The sequence below is a fragment of the Muntiacus reevesi genome, chromosome 10 (genome assembly GCF_963930625.1).
Source record: "Muntiacus reevesi chromosome 10, mMunRee1.1, whole genome shotgun sequence".
Classification (NCBI taxonomy): Eukaryota; Metazoa; Chordata; class Mammalia; order Artiodactyla; family Cervidae; genus Muntiacus; species Muntiacus reevesi.
The window spans coordinates 32,846,677-32,864,256 of NC_089258.1; the positions used below are offsets into that span (position 1 = coordinate 32,846,677).

At 41.7% G+C, this 17,580-nt stretch overlaps 1 protein-coding gene across 1 annotated transcript in view; it reads left to right on the top strand.

Moving 5' to 3' along the window:
• SNX30 (sorting nexin family member 30) overlaps positions 1–17,580 on the top strand; it is a 103,275-nt gene that overhangs the window by 65,144 nt on the left and 20,551 nt on the right. Inside the window, exons 4-6 of the mRNA XM_065946478.1 lie at positions 4,084–4,242; positions 7,054–7,249; positions 8,711–8,910. Coding sequence (XP_065802550.1) covers positions 4,084–4,242; positions 7,054–7,249; positions 8,711–8,910 — 555 coding nt within the window. The remainder of the gene's footprint in view (positions 1–4,083; positions 4,243–7,053; positions 7,250–8,710; positions 8,911–17,580) is intronic.

Below are 17,580 nucleotides of genomic sequence, written 5' to 3' on the forward strand. Positions count from 1 at the left end.
ATTTGTTTGTTACTTATTTTATGTTAGGAGCAATATTTTCTGTTAGTTTGATATGAATAGGAAAAATAGTTTTCTGTCACGTAGTGGCTATGCAGTAAATATTTGTCAAATTGCATAGAAGAAGCAATTAAAAAAATGACAAGAGGACTTTGGACACATAAAGACTGAGCAGTTGAAATCTTCGTCCAGATTTCCTATCCAGAAACAGTAGCTTTTCTGCAACAATCTACCATACTTGTGTTTCATAGATTATAAAATGCTTTCTTATAAACTAACATGAAGTATGGTATATATGAAAGTGCTTTACCAGAGTCTTTAGTGCTCTAAAATGTAAATGTTTTAAGATTAGACCTTGATATATTTAATAGATTATTGTAGCATTTTGCAAATAGGATTTTTGAAAGCTCCAACATATATATGCATATACAGTGTTTTAAAAACTTCACTATGGAAAATGTCAAAGTCGATTCAGTGCAGTGACCCCTCATGTACTCATCACCTAGTTTTAGCACGTATCAACTCATGACCAGTCTTGTTTCATCTCTGTCCCTACCCACGCCCTCATCCCCACACGAGGTGATTTTTTTTTCCCCAAAAAAGTGACTTAAACAACATTTTTTTAATCTAATAGTTTTGGAAGTCAAGAGTGCAAAATCAGTCTCCATGGACTAATATCAAGAATACTGGAGTGGGTAGCCTATTCCTTCTCCAGCGGATCTTCTGGACCCAGGAATTGAATAGTTGGTATATTAATATATATGGGGCTGGTATCTCTTCTGAAGTTTCTAGGGGGGAGTTTGTTCTTCCCTTTTCCATCTTCTGGAGGCTGCCTGCATTGCTTGACTCAGGCCCATTCCTCCACCTTCAGAGCCAGTGGCATTACATCTCCTCTCCTCTCTGACATCTGGTTCCATCCTTCAATTTTTTTTAAAAATTAAGATAAAACTCACATAACATAAAATTCACCAAAGTATATAGTTCAGTGGCTTTTATTATATTCACAGTGTTTTGCAATCACCATTACTATCTAATTTCAAAATATTTTCATCACCCCAGAAAGAAGTCCCATACCCATTAAGTGATCACTTCCAATCCCTTCTTTTTCCCCAACCCAAATATTATGAATAATGCTGCTTGAACATTTGCTATACAAGTTTTTGTGTGAAAACTTGCTTTTGGTGATTTTGGCTATATACCACGGAGTAGAATTGCTCGATCATATGGTAATTCTAAGTCTAAGTTTCTGAGAAACCGCCGAACTATGCCATTTTACATTCCTGCCAGCAATGTGTGAGAATTTCCATTTCTCTGTGTATGTGCCAACACTTGTGGTTTTCCTTTCTTTCCTGCCTTTTATGGCCGTCCTAGTGGATTTGAAATGTTATCCCAGGTGATATTTTTTTAAAAAATACTTTGGCTTAAACATACATGGAAGTTCTGCTGTTTAGTCCACTTTCTTTTTTACTTTCTGTCCTCAGAATTTACAAGTTAATACAGATAGTTGGCATTCATTTGACATCTACCATGTGCTGGGAGCAGTGTTGAGCTCTTCACTTGTATTATTTCATTTACGGGGTATAGTCGCCCTCGACTTGACCAGCAGTCCAGATTCATGTATGGGCTTCCCTGATAGCTCAGTTGGTAAAGAATCCGCCTGCAATGCAGGAGACCTGGGTTCAATTCCTGGGTCCAGAAGATCCGCTGGAGAAGGGATAGGCTACCCACTCCAGTATTCGGGCCTAGAGAATTCCATGGCCTTTATAGTTCATGGGGTCACAAAGAGTAGGACACAACTGAGTGACTTTCCCTTCAGATTCCTATGCTTAAACAACCCAGAGGTAATTATAAGGCTGAGGAAGAGAGTAGGTGTATTCTTTTAAGGAAGCTTGAAATGGGAAGAAACGTGTTTATGAAGCCACAGACATTTGACGATAAGATTGCTTATTACAGAGGGAAATTCTGTTTGCAGAAGTATTCACTCCCAGGTTCCTTGAACTAGCAAGCTTCTTTGGTTCATTAAACCACGTTCAAGGTACTAAATCTGAAGAATGGATAACTATTTTCAGAAAGTTGTCTGTTATGTGAAATGAGGCACACCTGACTACTTATTTGCTCATTAGACCTTTTCCCTAATTATTCTTCAGCATAAGCAGATGAGAGTATGCTCAGCAGGACTCTTGAGATAAAAATATCACTGGATTTGGTAATTAGAAAGTTTTGATAATCTTGAGAATAGTGGTTTCTGCATTAGGCAGGGATGGGGCAGAGAAATGCAGCCTTGAAGGCAGTATCACAGATGGCTTCGTTTTGGGGTAAAGAAAGGTTCGGTTCAGTTCAGTTCAGTCGCTCAGTCGTGTCTGACTTTTTGTGACCCCATGAATCACAGCACGCCAGGCCTCCCTGTCCATCACCAACTCTTTAGGGGCGGAGAAATCAAGGGGAAAGAGTGAAAGTAAAGGTAAATGATTCTTTTCAAAAAGGTTGAATGAGACAGGAAGGAGAGTGGAGAAGATATAAGGTTAAGAGAGAGTTTTTTTTTTTCATGGTCAGTAGCAAGAGAACCAACCATGTTTTTGTAGACTCGGAATAGAGCTAGATGGGCTGTTGAAGACGCACAGCAGAGGAGGAGTAAGTAACTGCTGACGGCAGGTGCAAGGCAGTGAGCTGATGGGCGCAGATGGAACAGTTAGCTCTGAGCATGGGGATGTTCTCTGTAGCAAGCTGAGGCGCGGAGGCAAAGCTGGTACCCAGTGGAGTCTTGACTCCTGAGATCAAAAACATATGGTCTTTCCAAAGCTCTTCAGGTTGAGGCTGTTGAATTCTCTTCTACCCAAGTGCTGCTTTTCCAGGAGTGCTGGGATTGCCGGTTCCTAAATATTTCAGATGTCTTGTGTTATAAAATCTGGGTTGCTTCCTGGCTTTCCCCACTCTTAAGTGCTTAGGATTCTACTTTGGGGGGCTAAGTTCTTGTTCATGTATCTTATTTCAACATTTTTGTATGTGTGTGCACGCACTCATGCGCTTAAGGGTTTATAACTTTAAAAAAATTTCCTTATAGACATATTACAGAATTTAAGGAGGTTGCAGACTTAAATGCTTGTTCCAGTTTTTTGGTCTCCTCATCAGCACTTGTTTCTTTTCCTTTCCTGTCTTTCTCCGTCTCTATTATGGTCATCCTAATGGGTGTGAAATGTGATCTCACTGTGACTTTGGTTTGTATTTCCCTAATGACTAATAATGTCAAGCATCTTTTCATGTGCATTTTGGCTATTTGTATGTTTTCTTTGGACGGATGTCTACTGGGTCACTTAACCTTTTTAAAATGTAAATGTTCTTTTAATATTTCATAATCAAAACACTTCCACATTGTGCATTAGTGGATACTCTCTTTCCCTGTGGTGGCAGTGATGAGGAAGACCTTTTAATGAAGCTGCTACGGAAATAAGTTAAACTCAAAGATCCCTTGGCGGTCAGGTAGTATTAAATTGCCCACAATATTGGCTCAAAGTAAAGACAATGAAGAAATTCGAGTAAGGAGTAAAGTAAGTTATATTATTAAGAACTTTTAAACATAAACCTAAATTTTAAAAAAGGGCTTTGGAAAAGAGGGTATTTTATAGACACAGGGGTTTCCCTAATATGCTTATTTTTTCATTTACCAAATTCTTTTATTCCTTTAACTGGAAGTAGAATCTTAAGATATTTAAATAATATGGCTGTGTCTGGCTCCTTTCCTGTCTTTCTTATCTCGCCCTAACTTTCCCACTTTGTCACCTGTGCATCAAGGGACGTATAGATAACAACTGGATTTACTGATAGATGTTACCCGACTATTTTTGGTATTCCAGAGACCATGCTCTACTGTTTCATTTTTTATTATTATTATGAAATTGACAGTGTAGTTGTAATTTTACCCCATTGGCATTTTTTTCAGTCTTATTTATACTGATGACTACATAAAGATCTAACTGATTTAAGAAAGACTGTTCTTGACGGATGGGTCCCAGGACTTATTTGTTAGCCTAGTTTTTGTTTGCACCTTCCTATCAATTACTCTGAATATTTTTCTTCATGTCATTGTAGCCGCTTCCTGAGAAGTTTGTGGTGAAAGGTGTCGTGGATCGATTTTCAGAAGAGTTTGTGGAGACCAGAAGAAAAGCTTTGGATAAATTCCTGAAAAGAATTACAGATCACCCTGTACTCTCCTTCAATGAACACTTTAATGTTTTCCTTACTGCCAAGGTAAGGCAGACTCTTTCATAGTCCTCTCCCAAATTAGCATTCTTTCTACTCTCCCTTAAAAGCTGTGCTGATCTCTCCGAGGCACACCTGTAGTTAGTGGATGACATAGAATTGCTCTGGGTTTGTGTCTTTCATGTTTTTTCTTGGTGCTCATCTGCTCTGGCATGGTTTCCGTGTTAGAATTCAGGAGAACTCTCCCCCTGCAGCAGCTGAGGAAGTTAGACTATTTTCACTTGCCAAAAGCAGAGATGTTTTCCTGAACACTTACCAGCAGTATTACTGGGCGAGGCCATTCTGATCAACAATGGGCATGAAAGGGCAAGAATGTTCATTGAGTGTTTGGTAAGGACGTTTTTCACAGGAACGTCATGAAGGTTGGCTCAGAGTCTCATTTCACGGGTGAGGAGGCTGAAGTCAGGGTGTGCATATGAGTTCAGCTGGCATCACTGGGTCTTTGTGGCTCCTGAGGCCACAGTTTTCCTGGGTATCGGACCACCTGACCAAGAGGAGTTTAGCATTACTTCAGTTCAGTCGCTCAGTCGTGTCCGACTGTTTGCGACCCCATGAACCGCAGCATGCCAGGCCTCCCTGTCCATCACCAATTCCCGGAGTCCACCCAAACCCATGTCCATTGAGTCGGTGATGCCATCCAACCATCTCATCCTCTGTGGTCCCCTTCTCCTCATGCCCTCAATCTTTCCAGCATCAGGGTCTTTTCAAATGAGTCAGCTCTTTGCATCAGGTGGCCAAAGTATTGGAGTTTCAGCTTCAGCATCAGTCCTTCCAATGAATATAGCATTACTTACCTGCAGCCAAGTTCCTAGTAGGTGGGCATTTTCCAGGCACTTTCCAGGGAAACAGTTAGGATGAACACAGGTGCTGGATTCTACATAGTCAGACTCAAGTTGACCATCCCTCCCCCAGTAAATTTAAGAAAATTGAAATCATTTTCAGGCATCATTGAAATCCTATCAGGCATCTTTTCTGGCCACAATACTTTGAGACTAGATATCAATTACAGGGAAAAAAAGCTGTAAAAAACACAAACACATAGAGATTAAACAATACATTTTTAAATAATGAAAAGGTTACTAAAGAAATAAAAAGGGAAATAAAAAAAAAATTCCTAGAAACAAATGACAACAAAAATATGACAGCCCAAAACCTACGGGATGCAGCAGACTCAAGGTGGCCATCCCCTGACTATTCTCTGGACTTCCCTCTTGGCAGAACTGGTCCAAAACCTGAGGTGCTCAACTCTGACTGTCTGCAGACGTGAGAGCTCATGTTCAGGCTCTCGTGCCAGCTCTCTTCCACCAGGCATCCGTTTATTCTCATGCCTCCTAGTCTCATGTTCAGGCCGTAGGTAATTCATCCCACATTGGCAAGGATATTGAGATCCAGGTACTTTCCAGTTTTCTTTTTCAAAATCCCAAATTGAGAAATATTTACAAACAGCATCACCTGACATAAAGACCTTAGAGGGAATGCCATTCTCCAGACAGCGAGGACCACATGCCAAAGTCCGCCAGTGTCATGGTTGGTTGGTTGGTTGGTTTTCCCAAACATCAGTTGGCACTCAGCCTCCTGGATGACATTCTTATTCATCTTCTCTTTTCCCTGGAAGCCCTCCCTCCACAGTTCAAACTTGTGTTCTTTTTAAAAAATAAATATTTCCTGGTGAACTGCTCCTCCGGCGCAGTTCTTCCAGAGTAAACCCAAAGTAAAGTCTCCCCTGTTCTCCAGAAGTACAACACACCGTTTCAACCAGAATACAGGTTCTTCATCCAGGCAAGCCCTCAAGTTTCATCATTTTTATTGAATAAAAGGACAAAGCAGGAGAAAGCTTGGTCACTAGTAATTTGTGTGAAAAATAAATAGGAAGGTTTTTTTTTTTTTTTTGGTATGCGTGTTTTTTATTTGTGGGCCAAGCAAGATGAACTGATGTTTCAAATGTCTTCAGTTTTGTTATTAAAGGAGAACTTACGTACAGAAAAGTATGCCAATCATAGCTCAATAAATGATCAGAAAATGAACATACCTTTGTGATCGCTACCTGTATCAAGATAGAAAATCTCCAGCACCCTGGAAGCCCCTCCTCCCAGTCACTCCCACCCTCCTCCTCCCTTGAATAAACACTGTCCTGATTTCTAACATCACAGAGCACTCACTGGGTTTTGTCGCAAGGCCTTTCCTGTCACCGCCTCCTGCCTCCCACCCTCCACTTCCCTTACGGGGCTTCGGTTGGATATAAATGAATGAATCTCAGCTCTTGAATTTTGCTCCTAAAGACAATTTAGGATATTTTGTACAGGAGAAAGGGACTCTTTTAAAAAGTTGTATTTAAATAGTCGTGATTAAAGGAAAGTGTGCGGGGTCAGTGTTCCTTATTGGAAAGGTAGGAGTCCAGCCCTGGAGAAGGAGACCTGGCGTACAGGTGCAGGGGTGTGAGCGTGGTGGCCACAATGACAAAGGCGAGGAGACGTGTGTGTGTCTGTGTGTGTGGTTAGTTCCTTACCTAACTCAGCTACTTTTCTTTTTATTTTTTAATAATTAAAAAAAAATATTTCTTTATTTGGCTGTGTCGCATCTTCGTTGTACTGCAGCATTCAGGAGCTTAGTTCCCCAACGAGACTGAACCCCCCACCTCTCCTGCATCACCAGGTGGACTTCTAACCACTAGTCCACCAAGGAGTCCCCAGTCCCTTATTTCCCGAGTCCTCCATTTCCTAAAGGAATGGGTTTACTGAATCCTGGCTGTGTGAGTGGGTGAGCCCTTTGAGTTCTGTCTTGTTCGTGTGTTATCCTTAGGACCTGAATGCCCACAAGAAGCAAGGGATGGCATTGCTGACTCGGGTGGGCGAGTCGGTCAAGCATGTCGCTGGCGGCTACAAGCTGAGAAGTCGGCCTCTCGAATTCGCAGCCATCGGCGAGTACTTAGACACATTTGCGCTCAAGCTGGGAACCATCGATCGAATAGCCCAGCGGATCATCAAGGAAGAAATAGGTGAGCTCTCTGTCAAGGTCTGGATCAGGCCCGTGGACCACGTTTGCAGAAATGGCACTCATGTGTGCCAGGCAGAATCAAACTGCTGAAATGCTGGAGTGGCAGAACCAGGCCACACTATGCTCATAAAACCAACACACACACATATATACAAGGAGCAAGGGAGGTAGTTAGAACCAGAGGGTAATTTTGTACTCCATCCCTGGCCCTGCATTTCATCCTGTTTGATTTCACCACAGCAAAAAGCCACTCTTGAGCCGTTAGGCTTTCCTAATTTTATCTCTCTCTCAACTTTCCTTCTTCCATTGCTAGAGGATGAGATGGTTGGATGCCATCTTCTCTCTCATCCATAGGGACGATCATTTAAAAATTAAACTTAAGTATCTTTTCTAGCAGAAAGGTGGTTCAAAAGGACAGCCCATGTTTGCCAAAGTTCTGATCTTAAGGAGGTTTCAGACTTGAAATTGACTCACCTGCCACGCCTTGGCTTCGTTTCAAGCCCACTCTTCCTGACCGGAGGAGTTACGAGGCCTTTCTTTAACCTTCCTGGTTGCTGCCACTGCTTCATCCCCACCCCTCTCTTGGCCACTTGCTTTTCTGTTTCCCAGAATGTGGGGGCCTTTTGTCTTATACACGTGTAGGCCAGACACACCTGAACAGTATTAGTGATCATGCTGGCATGTGACGTGAAATGTAGGAAAGGATTTCCTGGTAGCTGCAGTACATTGGTTACTAAAAAACGGCAGCAGTGTTTTATCATAATGGCAAGAATCCTGGTGACAATTGATGGCCAGATTTTCTTTGTGAAGAGAAATAAGGCAACATATTGCCCTGTTCTCTGTGTTTTAATTCTCCTGTACCTGCTGCTGGTCTCATGTAGGCCTGCAGGTTTAGAGATGGCTTTAGGTACCACCCACATCTAAAGATCATATGGGGTAAATTCTGATGGGCCCAAGGTGTTGGGGTGACCCCTGAGTGAGAAAGCGAGTCTGCCTACATAAGACCACGTTTTCTTATATCAAGTATTTCCTAAAATTTCATTGTTTTTCCACCATGACTGATTTTCCTTTTTTTTTTTTTTCCTTTTGAAAACATCCCCCTAAACCTATATGAAACTCTGCTTCCATGGCCTATCAAAATATTGCTTCACTGTAGGGGTAGGTGAGTAGGTTTTTTTGAAGATATTTAGTGGATGTCACTCCCAGTACTTTCCCCCCGAAGGCATGGTGGCTCCCATTATCCAGAGGCATGACATTCCCATTATGGAGTGGAGTTGATTGATGTTATGATGTTAGCTGTAACATCAGCTTACAGAGATTGTAAAAAATATTCTATTGCAATCAGTGCTGTGTTTAAAAGGCAAGCAAGCTCAGAGAGCTCTTTGCTGCAGTAGTTATTGAGTCAGGAGTACCAGTGATTGCTGCCCATCCAGACCTCAGCTGGCTTCCCTTCCCCCTTTAGAGTACCTTGTGGAGCTGCGGGAATACGGGCCCGTGTACTCCACGTGGAGCGCGCTAGAGGGGGAGCTAGCGGAGCCCCTGGAGGGTGTGTCTGCCTGCATCGGCAACTGCTCTACGGCCTTGGAGGAGCTGACCGACGACATGACAGAAGACTTTCTACCTGTGCTCAGGGAATACATTTTATACTCTGACTCCATGAAGGTAAGCTGGCTCCCTCCTTGTGCATCTAGGTACTTTCTTTATTGTCAGTAACCAAAAACGGATTGGTTATTGCCTATTTGCATGTGGTATCGGGCTTCCCTGGTGGCTCAGCTGGTAAAGAATCTGCCTGAAATGTGATAGACCTGGGTTCGATCCCTGGGTTGGAAAGATCTCCCAGAGAAGGGAACAGCTGCCCACTCCAGTATTCTGGCCTGGAGAATTCCATGGACTGTATAGTCCACAGAGTCGCAAAGAGTCGGACACGACTGAGCGACCTTCACTTCACTTCACTTAGGTTTCCTTCTTCCTAGATGGGCAGGATCAGACATGTGGACTGACCTCTTTCTTGAACATGTAAAAAGAACACATGGTGAATACAAGTATGTGAATTAAATGGAAAAAAAAAAAAAAAAGAAAGCTTGGAAGAGATTCTTACTAGAATCTTAGAGGGGGAGCTAGCTAGAGTTCTCTGAGAGTTTGAGATATAACATTTGATTAAGAACAGTATGTTGTGGGAAAAGAACAATTGAATAATAATTAGAGCTCTTTGAAGTTAAAGTGTGATTGCTAAAATAAAATTGAAGAGCACAGTTGGAAAATGAGGCTGAGGAAATCTTGGAAAGTATTGTAAAACAAATTAAAAATGTAGTTGGAAAGTAGAACAAATATGCAAAAATACTGAAAATGTGAAAGAATGATAAAAAATGTAGAGGATTAATCTCAAAGGTTCAGCATCTGATTGATAAGAGTTCTTGATTGAAAGAACAGAGAAAACTGAGAAAAGGAAATTATGAAAGAGGCAATACAAGAAAGTTTCCCTGAACCAAAGGGTATAAGTCTTTAGATTAAAAGGACAGGTTGATTACCCAGCTAAAGGACTGGACCAAAAACCAACCCAAAGCATATCATTGTAAAATTTTAGGACAGGAGTGATAAGATTCAGGTACAGGATCAAATGCTTTAATGTCCGCGTTAGAAACTACCCCAGCCTGCACTTAGACTGGTTGGAGAGTGTAGCTGTCGGGGACTCCTATGATGGTGGGCAAGGTTCATCTTGGCTAACTTGCTCATTTTTATAGATGAAGAAGCAGAGGCTCATGGGTAGATCTTTTCTCTGTTCCAGGTCTAATGAGCAGCCACCTTATATTTGTGTCTTTACTGTTGGCGAGAGAAACTGGATCAGTTCCTGCTTTTCAAGGCTGAGACTCACATTGTCTTTAAGTGTAGCTGTGGCACGGTGCATTCTGTTCCCTTCAGAGGCAGGGAAAAAGCACAGAAAAAAGGCACTATGAGGCCTTGTGGAACTGATGAATAATGTTCAGTGGACAATGAAGACAGCTTGTACTGGATTGGTGGTTGAAGATGTGTGTTTCCAAGAACACACATTGGAGTGAGCAGTGCTTGAGAGAGAAGGGTACCAAAGTTACGCTCAGGCTCAGGACTCAAACACGCTATAGACACCTGCAGGTGAGCCCTCATTTGGGCTCACATTCTATACCCAGCCTGTATATAAAATATGATTATGATAGTGATGGGCTGGGAGAGAGAACACATTAGAGTCTAGCAAAGTTCTAGCAATGCTTTTTGAGCACTGGTGTCATTATGACCAGGCCAGGAGTTGGAGAAGCTTTATTTAATAAAGTTAGGGAAGGACCCTATACTTCATATCTCACAGTGCCTTATTCATGGAAGGTAGTCAGCAAATATTTAATTGAAGCTGACAGTGTGGTGTGTTTAGAATGTTTACAGATATATAACTATTGTGCGACATGTATCTTGTTATTTTTAATAACTTGTAGTAGGTTTATTTACAAGTCAAAGAGCATGCCTATCTCAGAGGTACTGGTGATGACTAGTGAGATGAGAGTCAGAGGAGAGAGTGATAAGGTAAAGGCCAATGCAAGTGGAGCCAGTTGAGCAAGGGAGTGGGTGGGAGGTGGGGAGGTCAAATAAGTAAAGGATGAGATATGACGAGATATACGGTAGCATCTTAAAGGTCACAGCTGGTAAGCCTGGATTTTGTTCTTAGGGATAAAAGAGAAGCCATTTGGTCATGCAGGGAAATGACAGGATACGGTTTGTACTTTAAGAAGACAGCTAGTGCTATGATAATGAAGAATGGATTGTGGAGAGAAAGGGTCAGGGAGAGGGAGAGAGAGAGATAAAGGTCCGGAGACCATTAGGAAACTGTTGCAGGGAGCCTAGTAGCAGATAACTAAGTGGTAGGGCTTGGAGAAATGAGCAAACTTGGGATATATTTTGTGTGAAGGACCAACTCGACTTGCTGCTATGTTAATGGAAAGTGAGAAATGAGGGAATTGAGGATGACTCCTAGGTTTTGGGCTTCAGCAACTGTGTTGATAGTGGTCCTCTTTAGTGAGCTGGGGAAGTTTGGAGGAGAACAGTTGGGAATCAAGTTGTTTTGGCCATACTAAGTTGAAAAAAAAGTGCCTATTAGACATTAAAGTAGAGCTGTCATGGCAGCTGCTTGTGAGTTCAGAAGGAGTAGAAATTTGGGAGTCATTTGTTTATAGATGGCATTTAAATCTATGAGAGTTGGGGCGATCATCTGGGGAGATGAGACTGAGGCAAACAGTCCAGAACTCTTCCTGTATCTTCCAGTATTTAGCGGTCTAGCACCTAATTAGGGGGATGGACAAGTAGGAGAAAGGAGCCTGAGAAGGAATGGTCAGTGTAATAGGAGGAGGAGTAGAGGAGGACCTTAGTGAAGCCGAGAGAAACAACTGTTAGAAAGAGTATGATAAACAGTGACCATCAGACTTAATAATGTGGAAGTCACTGCTGATCGTGATTCGAGGTGTAAGATGTAGCTATGAAGTTTGGGTTAGAAGACAGCCTGTTTTAAAAATTCTGATTATTTCATTGCCGTATGATTTCTTGACTTTATTTTTAATTTTTCTTTAAAATAATTTTTTTGGAGTATAGTTGATTTTGCAATGCTGTGTTTTTTTTTCAGTTGTACAACAGAGTGATTCAGTTATACATATATTCATCCTGTTTCAGACCTTTCCCCATATGAGTTATTACAGAATACTGAGTATATTCCCTGTGCTATACAGTAGGTCCTTCTTGGTTATCTATTTTATATATGGTAGTGTGTGCACGTTAATTCCAATCTCCTGATCTATCCCTCCCCCACCACATTTTTCTTTTGTTAACCATGTTCATTTTTGATATATATGTCTATTTCTGTTTTGTAAGTTCATGTGTAGCACTTTTTAAAAATTGGATTCTACCTGTGAGTGGTATCATATGATATTTATCTTTCTCTGTCTGACTTAAACTTCTCATACTATGATGAAGTCCAGATCCAGTCTGATGATTTCTTTGGCCTTCGCGCCTTCTCCCCCCAGAGACCACAAGGTGGAGCTAATGAGTCAAGTGACTAGTCTCTGCTTTTAGGTTGCCTGCTTAGGCAGCCTTTCAAAACCTAAGAAAGATTTTCTAGAAGGCTGATTTGAGGGGAAAAAAGTCCTCCTTCCTAAACAACAGTGACTATAGACTGACGGCCTGATTTCTTGAAAATGTGAAGAATTAGGGATGTAGCAATGTACATAATGACCTCAAATATTTTTAAAATTAGAAAATATAAAAATCAAAACTCTGAGATTCCCAGTTAGGGCTGAATTGGATACATATTGAAACTTCCTCTTTTCATAAAATCAGAATGATTTTTTTTTTTTTTTTTAAGGCTTAAGTCCCGGTCGGAGGAGGGGGTGGAAAGAGCAGCAGGAAGGGAAACAGCAGCAGTACAATTAGGAACCAAAAGCGAATTGAGAGGTGATAGACTCAGGTGACTCAAAGCTCCTTAAGCTGGCTGTGGGGAAAACTGAGAAGCCACCTGGCTTGCACTGAGGACTCCTTCAGAAAGGTTAAGAATTGACAGCACTGGGTACCTGGGACGGAGGGAAAGATGGAGCTGAGGAGAGGGGTTGATCAGAAGTCTGTTTGAGAAGCAGCTGGAGCTTCCGATTCTGTCCTCCTTCCAGGCACCGGGGCCGCTGTCCCTTCCTCACTCGGGCAGAACTGGAGATGTATTCCCTGCTGCTGCACCTGCTCGGCCGCTCAGTCGTGTCCGACTCTTTGCGACCCCATGGACTGTAGCCCGCCAGGCTCCTCTGTCCATGGGATTCTCCAGGCAAGAGTACTGGAGTGTGTAGCCATTTTCCTCCTCCAGGGGATCTTCCCAACCCAGGGATCGAACCCACGTCTCCTGTATCCTCTGCACTGTAGGTGGATTTTTTACCCATCGAGCCGTTGGGGAAGTCCCCATAGAGGGTCTCTGCTCCAAGAGATGGCAGGCACAGTTGAGGGTGTGGCCTGACATCCTAAAATCAAGAGCCAAGGGTTACTAAATGTTGAAACTCTTAGTTGTCTTCCTCTGCTTGGCTCTGAGCCTTATGCCTTTTCCTGAAAGAGTTGGAGGGCCTTTTAGAAAAAATCTAAACAGGCTGGGAGAAGAGACTAGAATAAACTGATATTTAGTGGGAGGGGGGAGTCCTCAATGAAAGGACCCACCAGAGTCCCTGTAGAGAGCTTTCAGGAAGCCCTCAACACCAGAGAACTTTCAGCCAGTTTTTAGTGTTTCCCTCTTGGGCGAGTGTGCAGAAAAGGCTCACCAAATATTTAAGGGAAGGTTCTAATGTGAATACAAGTAAATACAAAGAAGGAAAAACATAAACCATCACTGAGGGAGAAGAACTTTTCCAGGAAAAAAAAATTCATTAATATCTTCAGAAAGAGAAGAGACGTCACAGCCATAAAACAAGCATTTTTAAAATTCCAGAGAATAAGCGAAGAGCTCATGGAATGACGATCAAGATGGAAATGAAAAGAAAAAAAAAAAAAACCACACAAACGGGAGAGTTAGAAGAACAGGTTAAGGAAATGACTATAAAATGAAACAGAAAGACAGATGGAGGATTGGAGAGAAAAAATATATAAAAATGAGAAGACCAGGCCAGATCAGATATCTAATATTTCAGAAATCCAATATCTGAAAAACAGGAAGAGAAAACAGAGAAATGGGGAAGCATCAGAGTCGTTCAAGAGAAAAGCCTGGAAGTGAAGACAAAACATGTTCCAGGCCGTGCCTGAAAGATGAGACGGTTGATGCTTTCCCCCTTCCTCTGCATTTTTCTTTATTTTTCAAATTTCTTGTAACAGATGTTGTTTAAAATGAAGGCACAGTGTGTGGTTCTCCTATTAGCAACATTGTCCTAGAAAATTTAGCTCACAGGTTGTCTGTCATCAAAGAACAAATGTGTAAAAAAGAGATGTTGGAAAGGGAGACCTAAGTTTGGTCATTTAATCACACATTGTGTCACCAGAATCAAGTTCAGACTAATTTTCTTGCCTCCAGGGAAATGCTCTCATAGACGGGCACCCAGATACAGCCCACAAGGCTATGTTGCGTGTCAGATGTTTTTTAATTATTATAAATGTTCAAAATTGAAGTGTATTTGACGTATTAGTTTCATGTGTGCACCCTAATGATTCCACATTTGCATACATTGTAAAATGATCACCAAAATAAGTTTAGTTACCTTCTGTCACCTAACAAAGTTAGTGCAGTGTTATTAACCGTGTTCTCCATGCCACACAGGACACCCTCATGACTTGTTTATTTTATACCTGGAATTTTGTACCTCTGGATCCCCTTTAGCCATTTCATAACCCTCCTAATAACCCTTCTTCCCTCTGACAACCAGTGAACTGTTTTTTTGTGAGTCTGGACTTGGTTTGGTTTTGTGTGTTTGAATTTTACTCTCATTTGAGCTTCTTTGTTACAGAACACTCACCATTATACCCAAATCCCCCCTGGGTCTTTTGGGCTGTCAGCCCTCGGCATACCAAACCATAGGCCACACTGTACTGTAATTCTCTCCCTGTGGCTGAGCTGTTCCTACGGCTCCCATTTACTCTCTCAATCCCATTTCACCTCTTACAAAGGGATTTGACGCTTACAAACTTTGCGGACCCCAGGAGCCTTTGAGATAGCTGCTGACCATTTGCACTGGGGCTGTCTTTGGACTGCATTTTCTTCCGCCCCCACGTCTGTGAACCCACAGCCTCCTTAAGGGGAGGCGTTCCTGTTTCCTGGGTGTCGGGCTTTTCAGTTGATCCTGACCACCGTGGCACTTTGGAAAAAATTCAGATTTTTTTGGAGATGTAGATTTCAAGAGCCAAACCACAGAATGTACTGGGTCAGCCAAAGAAGTTCATTCGGGTTTTCCGTAAATTTGGGTTTTCTGTAATATGGTATGGAAAAACCTGAACAAACTTGTTGGCCTACCTAGTATCTGTGATCTAATTTCCAGATGCTTTTGTTTAATGGCTGTTACTAGTTTGCTCTGTGAACATTTTGGATGACAGGTATTATGTTTCCATTGCTTAATTTTTTTTATTATAAAAAAGTTCAAACATATCTAAAAGTTAAGTGGAAGTGTACTTCCATGTACCCATTAGCCTGCTCCAACACTCGCCCACTCACGTTCCATCTTATTCTAGCTCTCCTCCCACCTGCTCCCAGCCCCCACCCCCTGCTTATTTTAAAGCAAATCCCAGGCATTACATCATTTCATACAAAAATACATATCTCAAAATACAAACATTCTTTTAAAAATTTTTTTAATGTGGATCATTTTTAAAAGTCTTTATTGAATTTGTTACAATATCACTTCTGTTTTATGTTTTGGGGTTTTTTGACCATGTAGCATGTGGGATCTCAGCTCCCCAACCAGGGATGGAAACCATACACCCTGCTTTGGAAGGTGAAGTCTTAACCACTGGACCACCAGGGAAGTCCCCAAACATTCTTTTAAGGAAGAAAAAGAAAAAGAAGAATAACCACATTATTCAGTTCAGTCGTGTCCAACTCTTTGCGACCCCATGAACTGCAGCACGCTAGGCCTCCCTATCCATCACCAGCTCCTGGAGTCTACCCAAACTCATGTCTATTGAGTCGGTGATGCCATCCAACCATCCCATCCTCTGTCATCCCCTTCTCCTCCTATCCTCAATCTTTCCCAGCATCCGGATCTTTTCAAATGAGTCAGCTTTTCGCATGAGGTGGCCAAAGTATTGGTGTTTCAGCTTCAACATCAGTCCTTCCAATGAACACCCAGGACGAATCTCCTTTAGGATAGACTGGTTGGATCTCCTTGAAGTCCAAGGGACTTCAAGAGCCTTCTCCAACACCAGAGTTCAAAAGCATCAATTCTTCAGCACTTGGCTTTCATTATAGTCCAACTCTCACATCCATACATGACTACTGGAAAAACCATAGCCTTGACTAGATGGACCTTTGTGGACAAAGTAATGTCTTTGTTTTTTAATATGCTGTGTAGGTTGGTCATAACTTTCCTTCCAAGTAGTAAGCGTCTTTTAATATCATGGCTGCAATCACCATCTGCAGTGATTTTGGAGCCCCCCAAAATAAAGTCAGCTGCTGTTTCCACTGTTTCCCCATCTATTTGCCATGAAGTGATGGGACCAGATGCCATGATCTTAGTTTTCTGAATGTTGAGCTTTAAGCCAACTTTTTCACTCTCCTCTTTCACTTTCATCAAGAGGCTCTTTAGTTCTTCTTCACTTTCTGCCATAAGGGTGATGTCATCTGCATATCTGAGGTTATTGATATTTCTCCTGGCAATCTTGATTCCAGCTTGTGCTTCTTCCAGCCCAGCATTTCTTATTATTTACTCTGCATTTAAGTTAAATAAGCAGGGTGATAGTATACAGCCTTGACATACTCCTTTCGCTATTTGGAACCAGTCTGTTGTTCCATGTCCAGTTCTAACTGTTGCTTCCTGACCTGTATACAGGTTTCTCAAGAGGCAGGTCACGTGGTCTGGTATGCCCATCTCTTTCAGAATTTTCCACAGTTTATTGTGATCCACACAGTCAAAGGCTTTGGCATAGTCAATAAAGCTGAAGTAGATGTTTTTCTGGAACTCTTGCTTTTTCTATGATCCAGCAGATGTTGGCAATTTGATCTCTGGTTCCTCTGCCTTTTCTAAAACCAGCTTGAACATCTGGAAGTTCACGGTTCACATATTGCTGAAGCCTGGCTTGGAGAATTTTAAGCATTACTTTACTAGTGTGTGAGATGAGTGTAATTGTGCGGTAGTTTGAGCATTCTTTGGCATTGCCTTTCTTTGGGATTGGAATGAAAACCGACCTTTTCCAGTCCTGTGGCCACTGCTGAGTTTTCCAAATTTGCTGGCATGTTGAGTGCAGCACTTTCACAGCATCGTCTTTCAGGATTTGAAATAGCTCAACTGGAATTCCATCACCTCCACTAGCTTTGTTCGTAGTGTCACACCTAAATAGATATTTTTTTTCCTTAATATTTCCTCAAATATCCAGTTAGTGTTCAGTTTGCCCAGTTGTCTCAGACACTGTTTTTAGGCTTTTTCCAAAGTGAGATATAAATAAAATTCATACTTGCTTGATATAGTTCTTAAGTATTTTAAGAATCCCTCCCCCTCTATTTATTTTTCTTTGCAGTTTATTTATTAAAGAAAGGAGTTATTTTTTCCCCCTCTGCATTTGAAAAAAGAAGTAGTGATGTTCCAGGTTACTGGGACCATTTCGAAATCATGATGAAATGCTCAACATTAAAAATATATATGGCATTGAGAGAAC